Here is a 17,625-nt window from a genome sequence, read left to right as displayed (position 1 = left end):
CGTACTGGGCGGCGGTAGGGGGGTGATCCTAAATAACTTTTCCAAGAGGAGGTATGTGTGTCGCATGGCGCATAAGATGTTCAGTGGCCACTTTCGGGGTAAACGGTACGTGAACGTCGCCGAATCTATCCGGCGCTCCTTCCGCCCTCCCCGCGCGCCTCGATGGCTCGCCACGCCTCCTCGACGAGCGCGAAACACTCTCCGGCGCGCGGGTGGCCGCACCGATCCGGGTGGAGCCGCCGCACCAGCTGCAGGTACCGCTTCCGGCTCGCCTCGCGGCCCGTCAACTGCTGCAAACCAAGGCAGCCCCAAGGGTCCTGCACAGCGCGGGGGGCTCCAGCGAGCACCGCCGCCACGAGAGCGTCCAACGGGCAGTCGACGTCGACGATGCCGCCGCTCGACCCTGCGTCGCCGCTGCTGGACCCACCGCAGCCGCCGCCGCCGCCGCAACCGCTCCCGCCGCCGCTCCCTCCCCCTCCGCCGCTCCCACCGCCCCCGCCCGCCTGGGGCTGGCGCTGGCGGCTGGCCGCCTAGGTAAGGTGAGGTAGGGCAAACTTCTCCACACACAAGGGTGGTGGGGCAAGGGGGGGCGACCCTCGCGACTCCACGTCTAGAAGACGGGAGCCTCGTGGCACTAGAAGTGCAAGGCCCAGTGCGCGTGGGTGAGCGATGCGTGCGTGTGCGTGTGCGTGTGCGTGTGCGTGCGCGTGCGCGTGCGCGCGCGTGCGCGTGCGTGTGCGCGTGCGTGTGCGTGTGTCTCCACCTCCTCGAAGAGTCGCCTCTGGTCCTACGTGGCGAACACGCAACCTCGAGGCGGGAGGACGGTCTCGTGCAGTGCATTCGTAGCACCGCGTGAATACGAGGGGCTACGAATACAGCGAAAGCAGCGGAAGACGGCCGAATACGGCTGAGTACGTGTCCTCTCGAGCGCTGGTTGGGATACGAGAAGATGTACTCCGCTTCTGGGCCTCCCTTCCTCGATTGCGGCCCGCCTCCGCTGCTCCTGCAGCAGCGGCTTCTGCTCCTGCAGCCGTCGCTTTTGCTCCCGCAGCTGCCGCAGCTGCCGCAGCTGCTCGGCCTTGGCGACGCGCACCGCCTTGGCTGCCTACGGGGCATGGCCAGGACGTGTCGTGGACGTGTCCTGGACAGGGCACCCGGCTCGCGCTGCGCTGCAAGCCGCCTCCACAGCCTGCGCCTCCGCTGCCCTCGCCGCCGCTGCTGCCGCCAACTCGGCCTGGCCCGGCGCCTCGCCGACCGCCCGCGCGTACGCCACCGCCGCCTCCACTGCCGTGTCGAAGGTGCCGTAGCAGACCTGTCTACCGTCCACCCTGTGCCCCGCCTTGAAGCGGCCGGAGGGGCGCTGCTGCACGCCCTTGTACCCGGTGGGACTGCTGCTGGAGAGGTGCAATCTCAAGCCTTCCGCTTCTGCAGCCACCGCCGGAGAAGGATGAGCCGGAGGCTGGTATTCCCCGACCGCCCGCGCATACGCCACCGCCGCCTCCACCGCCGTGCCGAAGTAGCCGCAGCAGACCTGTCTACCGTCCACCCAGCGCCTCGCCTGGAAGCGCGAGCCATTGTTGCACACGTTCTTGTACCCGGTGGCACTGCTGCTGGAGAGGTGCAATCTCAAGCCCTCTGCTTCTGCAACCACCTTCGCTTCTGCAGCCACAGCCGTTGGCTCGGCTTGCACCGCTGGGGTGTATTCCCCGACCGCCCGCGCATACGCCACCGCCGCCTCCACCGCCGTGCCGAAGGAGCCGAAGCGGACCTGTCTACCGTCCACCGTGTGCCTCGCCTGGAAGCGCGAGCCATACACACCGCGCTCTATGGACACGCCCTTGTACCCGGTGGCACTGCTGCTCGAGAGGTGCAGCCGCAAGCCCTCCGCCTCGGCGACTAGCGGCTCCTGCGCAGCCTGCTGTCCTGCCGCCGCCTCCGCCGCCTCCGCCGCCTCCGCCGCCGCCGCCTCCTCCGCCTCCTCCGCCTCCTCCGCCTCCGCCGCCTCCGCCTCCTCCGCTGCCCTCGCCGCCCCCACCACCGTTGGGGGAGGAGGAGCCGGAGCCTCGTACTCGCCGCCTCCGCTGCTCTCGCCGCTCCCGACGCTCGCGCCATTCCCGCTCCCGCCGCTGCAGCTCCCGCTCCCGCCGCCGCCTCCGCCGCCTCCGCCGCTGCCGGCCTTGGTGCGGCGCCGTGGGGACGCGGCGGCGGGTGGCGGCTCGGCCCGCTCAGCCCGCGCCGCCGCCACCGCCGCTTGCGCCGGCGCCGGCGGGTGCAAGCGCAAGCCCTCCGCCTCACCGGGCCCGTGCACCGGGACCACGGCGCCCACGAGCGGCTCGGCCGCGCTTGCCGAATGGCTGCCGGCCGCGCCTGCGCGCCAGGTCAGACGTTAGCAGGCGACAGGCTCATCTACGGGCGAGCAGGGCTGAAACGTTCACCTGCCGACGCGGCCGGGCCCAGCTTCTGCCGCTTGGCCCTGCGGCCGCTTGCCGCATCTGCACTCTCGGGCGCCGGCGCCGGACCCTCCCGCAGATCGGACAGTTTCCGGTACACCGACTTGCGCGGGGGTCCCGGAACCTTGCCGGCGATCGCCGGCTCGATGTGCTCCCGCCAGAAGCGCCACCACTCGCCGCTCCACCGCTTCTGCGAGGGAAAGTCCGCCATGCACTCGTCCTTCCGCTTGCCGTCCTTGTCGGTCCGCAGGTAGACGCCGGGCACGGCCCAGCCGGCGCAGTACTCGGGGATGAGCGGTACATCGGGCTGCGCCGCGGCGAGCCACGCGTTGATGGCTTGGACCCTGGCGTGGAAGCCGCCCTTCGCCTTCTTCGCGTCCGACAGCGTCATGGGGCGCTCGACTTGACCGATCACTGCGCCGCTCTCGTCCTTCACATCTACGAGCACGGTCACCGGGCCCTTGAAGACCTCGCCACTCTCGCAGCGGCGCGGGTTCGGCGCCCGCTCGAGCAGCGCGTCCACCGCGACGCCGACCGCCTGGTTGTAATCCGCGGCTGGCGGTGCTGCTGCTGCTGCTGCTGCGCTGCTGCGCGCGGGCGGCGCCATAAATGTGTATACAAGACATCGTGTTTCTTTTTTTGAGAGCGCCTTCGTTGTTAATAGTACAAGCCCAATGGTCCCTTGCAAGCGGTCCCTTGTTGCAGTCGCACACACACGCACACGCCGCGCCGCACCGCGCGCCCGCCCGCTGCCCCGCCCAGGCGGGAAAGAGATGAGGAGATGGGACAGCGAAGGAGGAGCCCAACACGTATGGGAGGGTTCAGTTGTGCGTCACGCTGCCCGGCTTCCCGGGACAGCCCCGCCCTTTCGAGGCAGGAGGGTGTGACGACTACCCCGTACGCCCGGTTGCATCCAGGTTGCATCATACCCCATCGCCGACCGCCCATTCCCCCCTCCTCGTTCCCCCCTCGAATTCATTCTCCGGACCCCGACAAGCCGCCCGACGTTGGGCCTCTGCCCCGCACGCCCCCGCCCCTTCTGCCCCTCGCTCACACCCCGGCCCGACACGCACATACAGCCTCTGCCCCGCACGCCCCCGCCCCTTCTGCCCCTCGGCCCTCGCTCACACCCCCACAGGAGCGACACACAGAACCACAAGACAAGACACACACACACGCACACATCACACGGAGAAGGGGCAACTCCGTGCACTGACGGTCGGCCGCCAGAAAACACGCCTGCGTGGATCGCGTCACACCAATCCTCGCTACCCAACCGCGGCCAAAGGATATCAACCTCGAGAACGCCCTGCGAATGCGCACCCCCGGGGCTAGGGCTCTCTAGCCCGTAACCCGATCCCGATCATCCGGCCCGCTGGGTGCGCTTCTTAGCTCCCCGGCCCTGGATGTGAGGTTACCGACTGCACTCCAAGTGCTCCAAGAACCTCGAGAACACAAACAAACAAACAAATAAAACGGGCACGCCAAACGAGGGGTGGGAGAAGGACAGGGTCCCCACCTGCACGAGCAGGATCTTGTAAGGACGATCAGGGACACACAGGGGAACGGGAGCGGGGAGCGCATCGCGACACGGAGGGGGGCTGGGCAGGGTTCACCCACACGACAGGGTCCCAGGGATTCCTCTCTCGTATAGGACAAGTTGCACCTCGAGAACACATCACACGAGTGTGAGTGAGTGCACACACACACACACACACACACACACACACACACACACACACACACACACATAAATAAATAAATACAACGGACATCCCAAGCTAGGGCTGGGTCGAGGACAGACACGTCCCCACCTTTGCAGGATTTTACAAAAGCGAGGGGGGAGGGCGCATCGCCGCGCGGAGAGGGCTGGGCACAGGGCACAGGGGATCTCTCTCGCATAGGATATGCACTCGGCGGCACGAGGGCAAGGCTGGGCGTCCTATGTTTGTGCTCCCCCCCGGACCCCTCGCTCTCGGGCACTAACCATCTGACCACTCATCGACGGGGCTTGGCGAGCAAAAGAAAGAAAGAAAACAGACACGCCAAACGAGGGATGGGACGAGGACAGGGTCCCCACCTGCACGAGCAGGATTTTGGAAGGACGATCAGGGGGACAGGTGGGGCTCTCCTGCTCCTGACAAGGGACACGACAGGCTCGCAGCGCGGTGCGCGGTGGACTCCCACATCCACTGGCGTGAGTACACACACACACACACACATCCACTGGCTTGGCGAGCATCACACGAGCACGGGCTTGGATTTCTTTTGGAAAGCACACATATGGAGGAAGCCGCGGCTGCTCTCGCCAGCGTGCTGCCGACGTCCGAGGCGCACCTGCACAGCCTCCTCTGTTCGCAGGACAAGTTCTTTGCCGCGGTGAGGTGCCGGCTGATTGGCTTGCTGCCAGCGGAGGTGGTCTCCGCGGAGATGGCCTCGCCAGAGCCATCCCACATCGCCGCTCGCGCGGCAGCCATCACCACGCTGGTCTCTCTGGTGCACGCGCATCGCATTCTGGCGCAGACGGATGGCGGCGCCACCGCTTCGCCGGCCACCTCGGAAGCCGCACTGCTGGTCGAGTTGCCGCCGGACGAGCGGTCGGCGCTGCTCAGCTGTGCTGCTGCGTTGGGCCTGTCCAGCCCAGGCAGCCACGAGACGGTGGGTGCAGTGCTCGCGCGTCTGCGGTCGGCCGCCGACACCCTCGCCGATGACGGCTGCTCTGCGGCGGACACTGCGACTGCCACGCACAGCGGCGCGCTCCTCTCTCTCGGGGCCGGCGGCGCAGAGGCTGTGGCTGTGAACGGCGCCTCTTCACAGGTCGAGCTGTGAACAGGTGGCGCACTCCTCTGTCGGGGCGCGTACGGCGAGGAGGCAGTGGCGGCGCTCGGCGCCTTGAACGACGGTCCGCGACAAGAAACAATTAGACATCGGGGAAGGGGCACGCACACGCGGCTCACTCAGAGGGCGAGGGACTTTAGCACAGCTACTCGCCGCGAGGCTAGCACGCACGCGCACATGCGAGAGGGCAAATGGACTACGACTGACACACCTCCCGGATCGGCAAGGTCTGCGGTCCGAGTACGCGACGCGCCGGCAGATGCTGCTCGAGCGGCTCCACGTGCAGGCACGAGATCTGGGGAGATCTGGGGAGATCCGGGGAGATATGGGGAGATATGATCTGACGTCCCCCGCCTCGTGACCGGGCGAACCCTGACCCCAACCCTGACCCTGACCCCAACCCTAACCCTGTCTGGGTGTGGAGTTGCGAGGGCTGCCCCGGCCCTTGCCCCACCACCGCTCCGTGTGTGTGTGTGTGGAGAAGTGTACTGTACCTTCCCTTAGGTCAACTCCAGCTTGCAGTCCGACGAGTCACCGACTGACGACGCCGGCGACGCCCGCCGACTCTGCGACGAGACGCGTGAGCGGCGCCTCTTCACAGCTGCAGCTGTGAACAGGTGGCCGCACACTCTGCGACGAGCTGTTGCCTGCCGCCACAGCGGTCACTGTGCAGGAGCCTAGAGGGGAAAGACGCGGTCTCGTACTCCGACTAGCGCAAGAGAGGGCACGCATGTGTCTGCACTCCTCTCCGCGGCATTCCCTCTCCTCGCACGCCTCGTACGGCACGGCCCGGCTGACCACTCCGACATTGGCCCCACGTCTGCACTTGCGCCCCGCGCCACGCGCCACCATACTGGGACGTCCGCACACTCCGCCCTGGAAAAAGAAACCACTCTGAAGGTGGGGGGCCCCATCACACTGGTGTGAAGACCGTCCGAACCATCACTCAGGAGCCGGCGCATATGCATACAAGCACCCGCACAGCCCCGGGGCTCGCACGCACAGTCAAGGAGCGGACAGGCGGCGGCGACAGTCAGATGGCAGCACTGGGCCACACAGGAAAGCGAGTGCGAGCACGGCCTCTGGGGAGATGTGGGGAGACGAGGGGAGATGTGGTTGGTGGTTATGATCACGACCTCTGTGGTGTAAGCGCTCACCCACGCGCACCGGGCACAGCGCGTTTAGTGCCGTGGGGCTCCTGTCGTCTAGACGTGGAGACGCGAGGGACTAGCCTGGCCCTTGCCCCGCGTGTGCGCGGAGTGGAGAAATTCACCTGACCTTACCTTACCTTATCCACCGCAGGTAGAGGATGCCTTTGCAGCAGACGCGAGCCTTCTCGAGTCGAGGAGGCGGCGCGCCGACCCCGCCGCGGCGGTGGCGGTCAAGCGGGTACTGATTGGCAGCGTGCCTGACCGGGGCGGCCGCGCAGCCGCCGCCGCTCCGCCGCCCGCCGTGTCGTGCTCCCCACGCGATCGCAACCGCAGCAGGGACACCGGACGAGGCAGGGGCGGCGGCAACAGCAAGCCGGGCGGCGGAGGCGGCGGAAGCGGCGGGGGCGGCGGCGGCGGCGGAGGCGGCGGAGGCGGCGGCGGAGGCGGCGGAGGCGGTGGTGGCGGGGGCGGGAGGGGCGGGGGCGGCGGGGGCGGCGGGGGCGCTGCGGACGGTGGCCGAGGTGCTGGCAGGGCTAGGGGCAAAGGCGGTGCCAGAGGCCACGGGACGGGGAGCAGAGGAGGGCGCCGCGCTCAAGAACGCCGATGATGGGGCCGGTTCCGCTCAGGGTGTGTGTTACACACAGCGTTCGTTTACGCGCGCTTAAACGTACTACACCTCATGCGCACCCGCCGGCTTCTACTACCGTACTCTCGACAACGCCGACCCCCACACCGCACACGTTCCCAGAGCCGCCAGCGTTCAGCGTTCCTCACCAGCGCTTGTCTCGGTGGATGCACATTGAAACCACCGCACACAGGTCGGCAGCTGCTGGCACCGCCGAAAAGAAGGCGAAGATATACCAGGCCCACTGGTAGTGCGCCTTAGTCAGGACGACGAGCGCGAGCAGGATGCCACCAATTGTGTGACACGTGAGGTGCAGCAGCGTGAGGAGAGCCGAAAAGAGCGAGCAGCCGCCGAAAAAGGCGACTGCCTCTATCGCAAAGCACGACAAGATGAGGGCGGAGGCTACACTGGCTTCGTGCACGCCATCGTCTATCTCCGCGTCGGTGTAGTCAAACTTGAGGGCGACAACGACGTTGTCTCTCTGCGACGGAGCACGGGCACGCCGATTAGGGGATCGCGGTGTGTCAGACTGAGAGGGCCCGGCGTACCCTCGAGAAGGTGAAGACAAGCGCAGCGAAAAAGTGCCCGACCATGGCGACGAATCGGAGGACGACAAGCGAGCCTGAACGATGCAGCATTGCGTTCGCGCGCCGCCGCGACGGGCGTTGTGATCGTTTCAAGTCAATAAAACAAAAAAGATCACTGGATGAACCCGTGTTTACTTTAAGGCCCTTGCCCTGCGAACGCGCACCCCCGGGGCTAGGGCTCTCTTGCCCGCAACCCGATCCCGATCATCCGGCCCGCTGGATGCGCTTCTCAGCTCACCGGCCCTGGATGTGATGCTGGAGCGGCTCGCCCTCGACGGCCGCGCGCGGGCGATCGGCGTTTCGAACTTTAACGCTTCGGCCATCGAGAGCCTTCTGCCGCATGTCAAGGTCCAACACGCGCACAAGCTCACAACACACACACACACACACACACACACACACACACACACACACACACACACACACACACACACTTTGAATGCCGTCGGGCTCCTGTCGTCTAGACGTGGAGTCGCCAGGCAGCCTGCCCGGCCCCTTGCCCGACCACCTTGTGTGTGGAGACGTTTACCGGAGACCTTTCCTTAGTGCTAGTGCCAGTGCCGCCAGTCCCGTGCCCAAAGAAAGAAAGAATTTTACCACAAGTCAAAGAAAGAAAGAAAACAGACACCTCAAGGGAAGGATGGGAGGACGGCACGCCGCCACCACACAGGGATTTTGAGGAGAGGGGTGTGGTGCGCTAGCCGTCGCCCAGCTCAGTGTGATGCGAGGGATTTAAAAATCGCTGGGCCAGAACGTCGGCCCCGAGTGCTCCGCAGCAGCCTCGCTGGGCCAGACTGTCGGCCCGCGAGGTGGGGTGCTAGTCTGGGACCCATACGTGGCGGTTCCCTTGCTCCAAGCGCTTGCGCTTCGGCGGTAGTGATATAATCACCCGAATACCACGTTCGGATCGCTCCTCATCGCAAACCCTGTCAGCAGTTCACCTACGGGTATGTTCGAAGAGCTACATATGTAAAAAAAAGGAGTGAGAGAAGCCACGAAGAATTATTTATTTATTTTATTCCTTTTGTGGTGCTAGTTCGTGCCAGTCTGCTGTGAGAGGTGCTTATGCTAGAATTCTTTATTTCGATGGCTGCCGCCGCCGACGATTGAGGCTCCATGCCACTACTGAGGCTTCGGCTGCTCTTCGCCGGCCTCGTCGCCACATGCATCTGCTGGACCATTTCGCAGATGCTCGTGCTGGAGCGGCATCTCTCTGCCGCCGACAGCTCCGCAGCTCAAGCTCACCATGATCCGGCGGCGGCCGGCGTCGCAGCGGCACCCGCAGCCGAGGAGCTGAGGCGTACGCTCAAGGCGCTCTCCTCGCTGCAGCCGCACGTGCCGACGCAGGGAGCCGCTGCCGCTGCCGCGCATGCCTCTGCGGCGTCGGCTTCGGTGACGGCGGTGCTCGAGTGGAGGGACGCGGCGCAGCTCGAGCGGCAGCTGGCGGCCCTCTCCGCCCAGCGGCCAGCGGCGCCGGCGACCACCCTGGTGGATGCCTACCGCGCCGCCGACGGCGGGGCAGCGGCGCGCGCAGTCGCGCGCTCGTTCGGCGGCGGCAGTAGCGTCTCCGTCTTTGGTGCAGTTACCGGCGGCGGCGGCGGCGGCGGCGGCGGCGGGGAGCGTCCGGGCGGTGCGATGGGAGGTCGGCTTGGCCGGCTCGCGCTCGCGCTGCAGGAGCCGTCTGCCTTCGTGCTGCTGCTCGACTCGCACGTGACGCCCGGCCCGGCGGCGGTGGAGGCGCTGCTGGCAGCCTCGCTCGGCAGCGGCGGCGCCGTCGGCCGGACAGGGCTGTCCTTACTGCCGCTAATCAGCTGATGACTCCACGACTCATTCTCACAGGCGCCGTCGGCGTGGCGGGGGGGCGAGCGTCCTCGCTTGCCGCTAATCAGCTGATGGGTCGTTGATTCGGTTTGGTAGGTGTCGTCGGCCTGGCGGGGTGGTGCTTGTACGACACGGCACTTGCGGGGGAGCAGGCGGTGCTGAACCTCGGCAGTATCTCGGCTCAATCTCGGCTCAATCTGGTGAGTGTCTCGCTCAATCTCCGCTTGATCTCCGCTCAATCTCCGCTCACTCTGGAGCGAACCCCCCCACCCTCTCTCCTCCCCTCCCGCCTCGGCCCGACACGCCCCGCCCCACAAGCCTAAACCCCTAGCCTGGCCCTAGCCGACCCGCCGCGGGGGAATCACGGCCCAATCTCGGCCCAATCTCGGCCCAATCTCGGTGCGATCTCGGCCCGATCTCGGAGTGATCTCGGCTCGATCTCGGAGCAGGCGACGCCTCTCTCGGACGGCGGACAGGCGACCCTCCTCCTGCCAGACACGCCCTCACTCCTCAGCCCATTCACGAACCCGCTAATGAAGCACCCATAGCAGGCGACCCTCCTCCTGCCAGACACCTTCGAGGCGATGCGGCCTGTGACGGTGCACGGGGCGGAGGCTGCAGGCGAGGGGCCGCCGCTGATGAGATATGGCGCGAGATGGCGCGAGATAGCGCGAGATGGCGCGAGATGGCGCGAGATGAGAGATGGCGCGAGATGGCGCGAGATGAGAGATGGCGCGAGATGGCGCGAGATAGCGCGAGATGGCGCGAGATGGCGTGAGATGACGCGAGATGGCGCGAGATGACGCGAGATGTCGCGAGGCTGCAGGCGAGGCTTCGTTGCTCACCTCCTTGGCCGAGGTGGACGTGTTTTGCAGCAGCTGTATTCTTATTAGTGCTAGCAATCTGGTATTCGTATGAATGTCTTATCGAGGTGGACGTGCTGCGAGGCAGCTGTATTCTTATTATTACAGAATATTATTATTATCATATTATTATTCAGGTGGACGTGCTGCGCGGCAGCTGGCTCCTGCGCGTGGAGTGGATCCCGCTGCTGCTGCGCGGCGTCGCCGGCGAGGCGGCCGGCGGAGGAAAGGGCGAGGAGGAGGGCGAGGAGGAGGGCGGGGAGGAGGGCGGGAAGGAGGGCGAGGAGGCGCGCGTGCTGGCGCTACTTTGGCAGCGCGGCGGCATTCACCAGTCAGCCAATGAGCTTCTCCGCCAATCAGGCGCGCGTGTCGGCGCTGCTGCGGGAGCACGGCGACCTCCCGTCGCTCGTGCTCCCCGCCGGCACTGCCGACGGCTGGAGGGACGTGTCGGCCACTATGCCGCCGACGGCTGCGCGGGAGAGGGCGTGGAGGCGCGAGCTGTGGCTGGAGGAGCGGCGGGGAGCGGCGCCGCCCCAGTGGCGGAGGGCGAATTCGTCCTAATTAGGTCTTGTTGATTCGTGGTTCATTCAGAGTAGGCGCGCCCTCCGTGGCGGAGGGCCGCACCAGACGCTGCGGGCGGAGGCCGGCCGGAGGTTGGAATCTCGCGGCCGGAGGTTGGAATCTCGCGGCCGGAGGTTGGAACCTCGCGGCCGGAGGTTGGAACCTCGCGGCCGGAGGTTGGAATCTCGCGGCCGGAGGTTGGAATCTCGCGGCCGGAGGTTCGCCCGTCGCTGTTGCTGCTCCTTCCGGCCGACTCCGGCCCGGAGGGTTTGGCGGCCTAGAAGCGGAACACGTATCCTGTACTCCAGCCGGCGCTCGAGAGGGGAAGGGTTCCGCTAAGTTCGGCCGTATTCCGCTGTGTGCACGCTGCATGCCTAACCCCTCGTCTTCACGCGGTGCTCTGAAGACTCTGCGCGATACCGCAGTCCCGCCACGAGGTTGGCGTATTCAGCACGTAGGCTTGGCGGAGCTGGCGCGGCTGTACGCCCCGCTCTACCGGGCGGCCGCCGCGCCGTCGTCGCGGTACGTGCCCCGGCTCAATCTCGGCTCAATCTCGGCTCAATATCGGCTAAAACTCGGCTTGAAGATCTCGGCCAGATCTCGGCTCCAGTCCTCCCGACGACTCGATTCATGCCACTCTTCTCAGGTATGTGCCCCGGCTGGCGCTGCTCCCGCGGCGCGGCGGCGGCTCCAGCTTGGTCGGGCGTGCGTGCGAGGTGTGGGCCGCGCCACTCGCAGGCGTCACTAGGCATTTCCGAGACATTTACGAGACATTTCCGAGGCACTTCCGAGACTTTCGAGGCACTTCCGAGTTGTGAGGCACTTTCGATTCACTTCCCAGACACTTCCGAGACACTTCCGAGACACTTCCGAGACACTTCCCAGACACTCGCAGGCCCTCGCGGCGCCGTGGAGCTCTGCCGCGACGCCGGCCGGATGCTCGAGCTGACCAGCGCAGACTTCGGCAGCGCGAGCGACGACGGCGCCGGCCGGTGCGCCGCGCTAGTAGGAGTAGGAGTAGGAGGAAGCGCGCTAGAAGGAGTAGGAGCAGCAGTCCGCGACACTTAGAAGAGAAGCAACCCCCATAGCCGGGGGGCTAACAGGTGCGCCGCGCTCCTCGTGGCGCTCGACGACGTGGTCGGCGCGACGCAGCCGGCGGCGCTCGTCGTACCGTCCGGCGACACGGCGCTCGCAGGAGCGGCTGACCGATTATCATGTGCACACCTCTTATCCAGTTCGAAATTCGTTTCTCATAGGCGCTAGCCGAAGCCGCGCGCGAGGTGGCGGCGGAGCACGGTGTCGCGCTGCTGCAGCCGCCGGCCGCCGAGCTGCCGCTTCTGGAGTGGGTTGCGACGCTGCCGCCCGAGGGCCTCCGTCGCTGGCACGAGCCCCGTGTCACCCTCTGCGTCATCACCGACTACTAATCAATTCCTTAATTGCTTAATTAGGCACGAGCCCCGTGTCACCCTCTGCGTCATCACCGAGCGGAGGCCGGCCTCGCTCGAGAGGCTCCTCGCGTCTGTCTCTGCTGCCAGATATGGGGAGATGCAGGGGGAGATGGGGGGAGAGATTCCGCTTCTAGGCTCCTCGCGTCCGTCTCTGCCGCGCATTTCCTCGGGGACACGGTCGACTTGTCCATCAGCGCCGACGCCGACGCCGACGCCGGCACGCTCGCCCTCTCGCGCGGCTGGGCGTGGCCGCACGGCGCAACGCGGCTGGCGGTGCGCGCGGCAAAGGGAGTCGCCTCGTATTTCTGGTTCTGCCACGGGAGGCCTTTTTCCTTTTCTAGGTGCGCGCGGCAGAGGGAACGGCGTCGTATTTCTTTTTGTACGTGCTTCGTTTTTCTAGGTGCCCGCGGCAAGGGAGGCGCCGTCACATTTCTTTTTCTGCCACTGCTGTTTTTATTTCTAGGTGCGCGCGGCAAAGGGAGGTCTCGTCGCGGCCGTCGCCGAGGCGTGGACGCCGGACGGGTACCACTCGCACGGCCTGCTGCTCGAGGACGACATCGAGGTGTCGCCACTCCCCGAATGGACTAATGAGTTGTTACGCCAATGGACTGACTACTCAGGACACTGATCCACCATCCAATGAGGTGTCGCCGTACTTCTACGTGTACGCCAAGCTCGCGCTGCTGCGCTACGCGGTGTCGGGGGAGGAGGGGGGCGGCGTGCCGGCGAGCGGGCACGCGGCGGGCGGACTCCTCGGCGTCTCGCTGTACACGCCGCGACTCGTCGAGCTGACGATGCCCCGCCGAAGGGTCGACATGCAGGCTGGCCCGCTATCATCATAGTCAATCTCATCGTCGTGACTGCTCTGCTCGTCTCCTCATTGCATCGCCGCTCCTTTGTTACCCCCTCGCCCCCCACGCCCCACCCCACCCCACCCCGCGCCCCACCCCTGTGGGGAGGGGGGAAAGCCTACCACACCGCACACCACAGGCGGACTTGGGCACGCTGCCGGCCTCGGCGGGTGGCGGAGTGCCGCACCTGTACCTGCAGCAGCTTCCCTGCTCGTGGGGCTCCCTCTTCCTGCCTCGGCCGTGGCTGCTCTTCCGCGCGTACATGCAGGCGCGGCTCGATCAAGAGAAGCCCCGAGGGGGCGCCGCTACAGTACTAGGACTTGGGGTGGCCATCACCCTTGCACAGATTGCTACCCCCCCCCCCCCCATCCCCTCCCTGGCCACTTCTCGGAACCTTCCCTTGCAGGCGCGGCTCGAGGGCGCCCCCGGCCCGCTCGTCCCTCGCTCCGCCTCGAACGGCTGGTCCACGTCGTGGAAGAAGTTCATGATCGAGCTGTCGCACCTCTCGGGCGGCGTCTTCCTCTACCCGTCCTTCCCGAACCAGTCCTCCCTCTCGACCAACCACCTCGAGAAGGGCGAGCACATCGGCGGAAAGAAGAACAAGCTGACGCACCGCCCCCTAGAAGCGGACTCTCTCCCCATCTCTCCCCTTCTCTCCCCATCTCTCTTGGCCTGGACGCGGAACACGTACCCTTGCGCTCCAGCCGGCTCTCGAGAGGAGACGCACTCAGCCCTAGTCAGCCGTGCTCAGCCGTATTCAGTACCTGTAGCCCGCGTGCTTCATGCGGTGCTCCGAACACGGCATCGATGCCGTGTACACACCCCGTAGGCACCGGCCGATCGATTTCACCGTCCCTCTGCTGCTCAACCTGTCCGACCTCCGCCAGCTCTGGCCGCCGCAGCCGCTCGACGCGCTGCCGGTCCGCGACCTCTTCACGCGCCCCACCCGACGCAGCGAGCTCCATGCGCGCGGCATCGAGGCCATCGCCGCGCACCGCGGCGTGTGGCGAAGCCACGCGCGCGAGGCGGCGGCGCCAGCACTCCGCCTCGACCGCATCCTCGAAAGGCTGCTCCCGGCGACGACTGCGCCGAGATGAGAGCATAAACAAATAAATAAAAACGGACACCTCACTGTGAGATGGGTAAAAAGGAAAACAGGTCCCCGCCCGTGCGATCTTTGTGCAGGGTTCTATACGAGCCGTGCGTCCACCGCTTTCCTTTTTTCCAACGGCTGGTTGGGTAGTAGTCACTAAAGTCTACGGGGTGTGGAGGGTGAGTTGAACAGGGGGTTGTGCGCCGGGCCCTCCTGCTCCGCCGCAGGCGCCTGTTGATAGGTCCATGTGATATCCCTGGATGGGCAATGCATACGCCTCACTGGACCTCAGATCGCCCGACCGCGTCCCGGTGCTCTGCCGTCGGATTTGTGACGCCGCCGCACCGCGCCGCGGCCGGGGGCCCTCCGGAGGCCGAGGATGGCCGTGGCGGACCGGGACGAGCTCTGGGAGGGGGGGTGTCAGTGAGTATATTGTAGAGACTGGCCATGTGCACAATAACTCTCATTCTAGCTAAGCGAGGGAAGGCGATTCCGGGGCCGTACAGCAGCTTGACGTGCTTCGCCGGCGTGCGTCCCGGAGCGGTGCCGGAGCGCGGCGAAATCGAGGGACACCGTCACCGACGAGCGCGTTGGACTTTTCACTCCGGACAAAGACGGCGACACGCACACGAGCTGCGGCCGTGTCGCCGTCTTAGCGGCGAGGCGCGGGACCGTCTGTGGCGAAGTGGGTCGCGTCCCTCGATTTCGTTCAACCCAGCATCCACACCCTTTATGCGTCTAAGTTCTGAGCCTCGAGGCTGAGCGGGTCTAAGTGTGCCCTGGCACGCTGGGGTGCTTACGCGGTCTAAGATCGGCGGCAGCCTCTTATGCGGGCTAAGTGTCATGCCGTGGCACGGCCTGGGGGCCAAGAGGCTCCCCGACCGTGGCCTCGGGTACGAGCCACCTCGACCGCGCGTAGGCAGAGCGCCACCTCCACATGAGCCTTCTTCCCCTAAGAGGAGGGGCAGGTGGCGTAGAGCAGTGAGATAGTCAGGCGCGGCACCAAATGGACGCCACAAGATGATCGGTGTCGGTGTCTCGGTAGAGTAGGGCTCAGCTAGTGTCACCTCGTCCGAAACGCCGCTCAAGGTGCAGCGTAGAGCCTGGCCGGCCGCTAGCGAGCCCACGGCGAGGCCGTTGAAGCGCGACCACTTTAGGGCGTCTGTCCACACGGCGGTGGAGAACTCTGTCGCGACGGTCAGCCCACGATGCAGCTTGTACAATTCCTCCCCCGGCTCCTCAAACACCAAGGGAAGCAAAAAGAGGCACCCCAGCGGCGCGCCTACGCGAGACTCAACCGAGGATGCGGCGATGTATATTGCCGAGATAGACGCTGTCATACAACTTTGTGGGCCACCCTTTGCCCCCGCGACGAGCGACAGGCCCGAGCCGACAGCCGCGGTCTGAGGGCAGGAAGAGGTAGTGAGCTTTGCAAGTGTTGAGCACATCGTATCCGCCACACCTTTGGGGTGTCCGCCGCGCAGAATGCCCGCCAGGCGTCGGTTGGAATGCCGAGTGGCTTGATAGCAGGGGCCTGGGTGATGAGGATTAAGGCGTCACTCGTGCGGCGGTGGCCACGCGGAGCAAGAGCGCACAAGGAGAGTGCGAGAGAGTGCGGTCCTGTGAAGACGTCAACGCTGCAAGGTCCATGCACGAGTCGTACTCCTGGGCCGTCATTGCACGAATCTCGGGCTTGGGCACCATCGCTGCGTACGCCCGGCGGCAGAAAGGTCTTGAAAAGCCAAAAGCACGAAGGTCAAAGCGCCCGAAGGTGCCCGCCACCAAGCTTTACTTCGCGTTATTGATGGTGTGAATCATAGACCAGCGCAAAGCGCCATAGGACGTATTTTCTTCTCAATAACAAGGTCTGTGAATTGTGAACTCGCAGAGACTGCCCGGGTAGTTGAATGGTTTTCTTGTACTCTCCAAAAAAAGAAAGAAAGAAAAGAGACAACCCAAGGGAGGGATGGGAGGACGGCACGCCGCCACCACACATGACGCTCTGACCGATGCACAGCCCATTCCTTCTCGCCGAGAGGGCGCTCGGAGCGCCCAAATTTGCCTCGTGCGGCCATCAAACAAGCGCGTTGCCTTCCATCGGAGTTCCCGTCGCACGCTCCGTTGACGGGGGCTGGGCCAGTTCATCGAATCGTTGAAGCATCCCAATCTACAACACAACAAACAACAAACAAATCTCTGTCCCCAATCTAGGTAGGCTGCACACACACACACAGAGGCAGAGAATCCTCGCTACCCAACGCGGCCAAAGGATATCCACCTCGAGAACCTCGAGAGGCAGAGAAAAAAATAAATTTCCGCGGAATCACGCGCGAGAGAGCTGCCGAGAGTCGTGAGTGCTGAACGAGTGTGTATATGCTGCTCGTCGCGCTCTCAGTCCCTGCCCTGCGCGTCGGCACGCTGCGCATGCAGCAGTCTGAGGACGCCGCCAAGGCCGCCTGGCTCGCCCGCACCGCCGCTGACGCTCCGTCGTGGGGCCCGAAGGGCGGCACTCCCGTCGCCGCGGCGCCGGCCGCGCCCCCGGCCGCGGCTGCGCCGGCGACGACGGAGGAGGAGGCCAAGGCGGCGTGGCTGGCCCGCGTTGCCGCCGATGCTCCGTCGTGGGGCGCTTCAGCCGGGGCCGCGCCGGCGATGACGGAGGAGGCGGCCAAGGCGGCGTGGCTCGCGCGGCTCGACGCGCCCTCGTGGGGCCAGGCGTCGACCACGATGAGCGAGGTCGCGGGACAGGCGTCGGCGCTGCTCGCCCTCACCGAGGACTGCGACTCTGGCGTCGAGGCAGCGTGCGACACTCTGTCGCGCGAGGAGGAGGCCAAGCGCGCCTGGCTGGCCAGGTCTCCACTAGTCTCCACTAGAAGTGGGGCGGCGGGGAGGAGGCGGCGGGGTGGGAGGCGGCGGGTGCGCACTCTGCTCTCCACCGCACGCCTCTCCCCTTTGCTTCCGCGCTCCCTTCCGCGCTCCCACCTCGCAAGCCCGGTGCGCGCTCACACTGCACCTCCCGCCCCCCTCCTGCCCTCAGCCTCGACGTCCCGGCATGGGGCGCGGCCGCCGCTGCCGTCTCGGCGGTCGCCTCCCAGGTGAGTGCACCTGCTGCGGTGTCGGAGGAGGAGGCGAAGCAGGCCTGGCTCGCCCGCCTCGACGCACCGACCTGGGGCAAGGGTCCCCCTCTCCCCGACCGGCCGCCGGAGCTCAAATCCACTGAGGCGACGACGGCCGTGCGAATGAACTGCTTTCAGGCGTCGTCTCCCCGACCGGCGGCGCGGCGGCCTCGCCGGCGAGGCTGTCGGAGGACGAGGCCACCGCCATCTCCACCCCCCCTCCC

General features: G+C 66.1%; 5 protein-coding genes across 5 annotated transcripts in view; 3 read left to right on the top strand and 2 right to left on the bottom strand.

The window, feature by feature from the left end:
- EMIHUDRAFT_465096 (hypothetical protein) overlaps nt 1–3,057 on the bottom strand; it is a gene marked incomplete at both ends in the record, with an annotated part of 6,407 nt that extends 3,350 nt beyond the window's left edge. The window contains 4 exons of the mRNA XM_005763436.1: nt 246–530; nt 956–1,105; nt 1,187–2,367; nt 2,436–3,057. Coding sequence (XP_005763493.1) covers nt 246–530; nt 956–1,105; nt 1,187–2,367; nt 2,436–3,057 — 2,238 coding nt within the window. The remainder of the gene's footprint in view (nt 1–245; nt 531–955; nt 1,106–1,186; nt 2,368–2,435) is intronic.
- Nucleotides 3,058–4,733: 1,676 nt separating this feature from the next.
- On the top strand, nt 4,734–6,001 carry EMIHUDRAFT_214838 (hypothetical protein; the record flags this gene model as incomplete). The annotated part of the gene is made up of 5 exons (XM_005763435.1): nt 4,734–5,240; nt 5,319–5,352; nt 5,516–5,568; nt 5,793–5,818; nt 5,962–6,001. The coding sequence occupies 5 exons, from the start codon at nt 4,734–4,736 to the stop codon at nt 5,999–6,001; spliced, it is 660 nt and encodes a 219-aa protein (XP_005763492.1).
- Nucleotides 6,002–7,209: 1,208 nt separating this feature from the next.
- Nucleotides 7,210–7,702, bottom strand: EMIHUDRAFT_214837 (hypothetical protein; the record flags this gene model as incomplete). Its single annotated transcript, XM_005763434.1, has 2 exons — nt 7,210–7,545; nt 7,613–7,702. 2 exons carry the CDS (start codon nt 7,700–7,702, stop codon nt 7,210–7,212), a joined length of 426 nt encoding a protein of 141 aa, XP_005763491.1.
- Nucleotides 7,703–8,767: 1,065 nt separating this feature from the next.
- Nucleotides 8,768–14,292, top strand: EMIHUDRAFT_104841 (hypothetical protein; the record flags this gene model as incomplete). The annotated part of the gene is made up of 15 exons (XM_005763433.1): nt 8,768–9,281; nt 9,569–9,672; nt 10,024–10,071; nt 10,473–10,628; nt 10,696–10,779; nt 10,932–11,114; nt 11,543–11,612; nt 11,792–11,888; nt 12,000–12,068; nt 12,479–12,617; nt 12,808–12,906; nt 12,965–13,153; nt 13,335–13,520; nt 13,602–13,882; nt 14,025–14,292. The coding sequence occupies 15 exons, from the start codon at nt 8,768–8,770 to the stop codon at nt 14,290–14,292; spliced, it is 2,487 nt and encodes an 828-aa protein (XP_005763490.1).
- A 2,369-nt stretch (nt 14,293–16,661) lies between these two features.
- Nucleotides 16,662–17,602, top strand: EMIHUDRAFT_452477 (hypothetical protein; the record flags this gene model as incomplete). Its single annotated transcript, XM_005763432.1, has 4 exons — nt 16,662–16,802; nt 17,001–17,137; nt 17,323–17,462; nt 17,540–17,602. Coding segments are annotated over 4 exons (480 nt in total), but the record flags the coding sequence as incomplete, so codon positions are not given.
- Nucleotides 17,603–17,625: the final 23 nt, after the last annotated feature.

This window comes from Emiliania huxleyi (assembly GCF_000372725.1).
Source record: "Emiliania huxleyi CCMP1516 unplaced genomic scaffold EMIHUscaffold_63, whole genome shotgun sequence".
Lineage (NCBI taxonomy): Eukaryota > Haptophyta > Isochrysidales > Noelaerhabdaceae > Emiliania > Emiliania huxleyi.
This window is presented reverse-complemented; position numbering and strand designations above follow the sequence as displayed.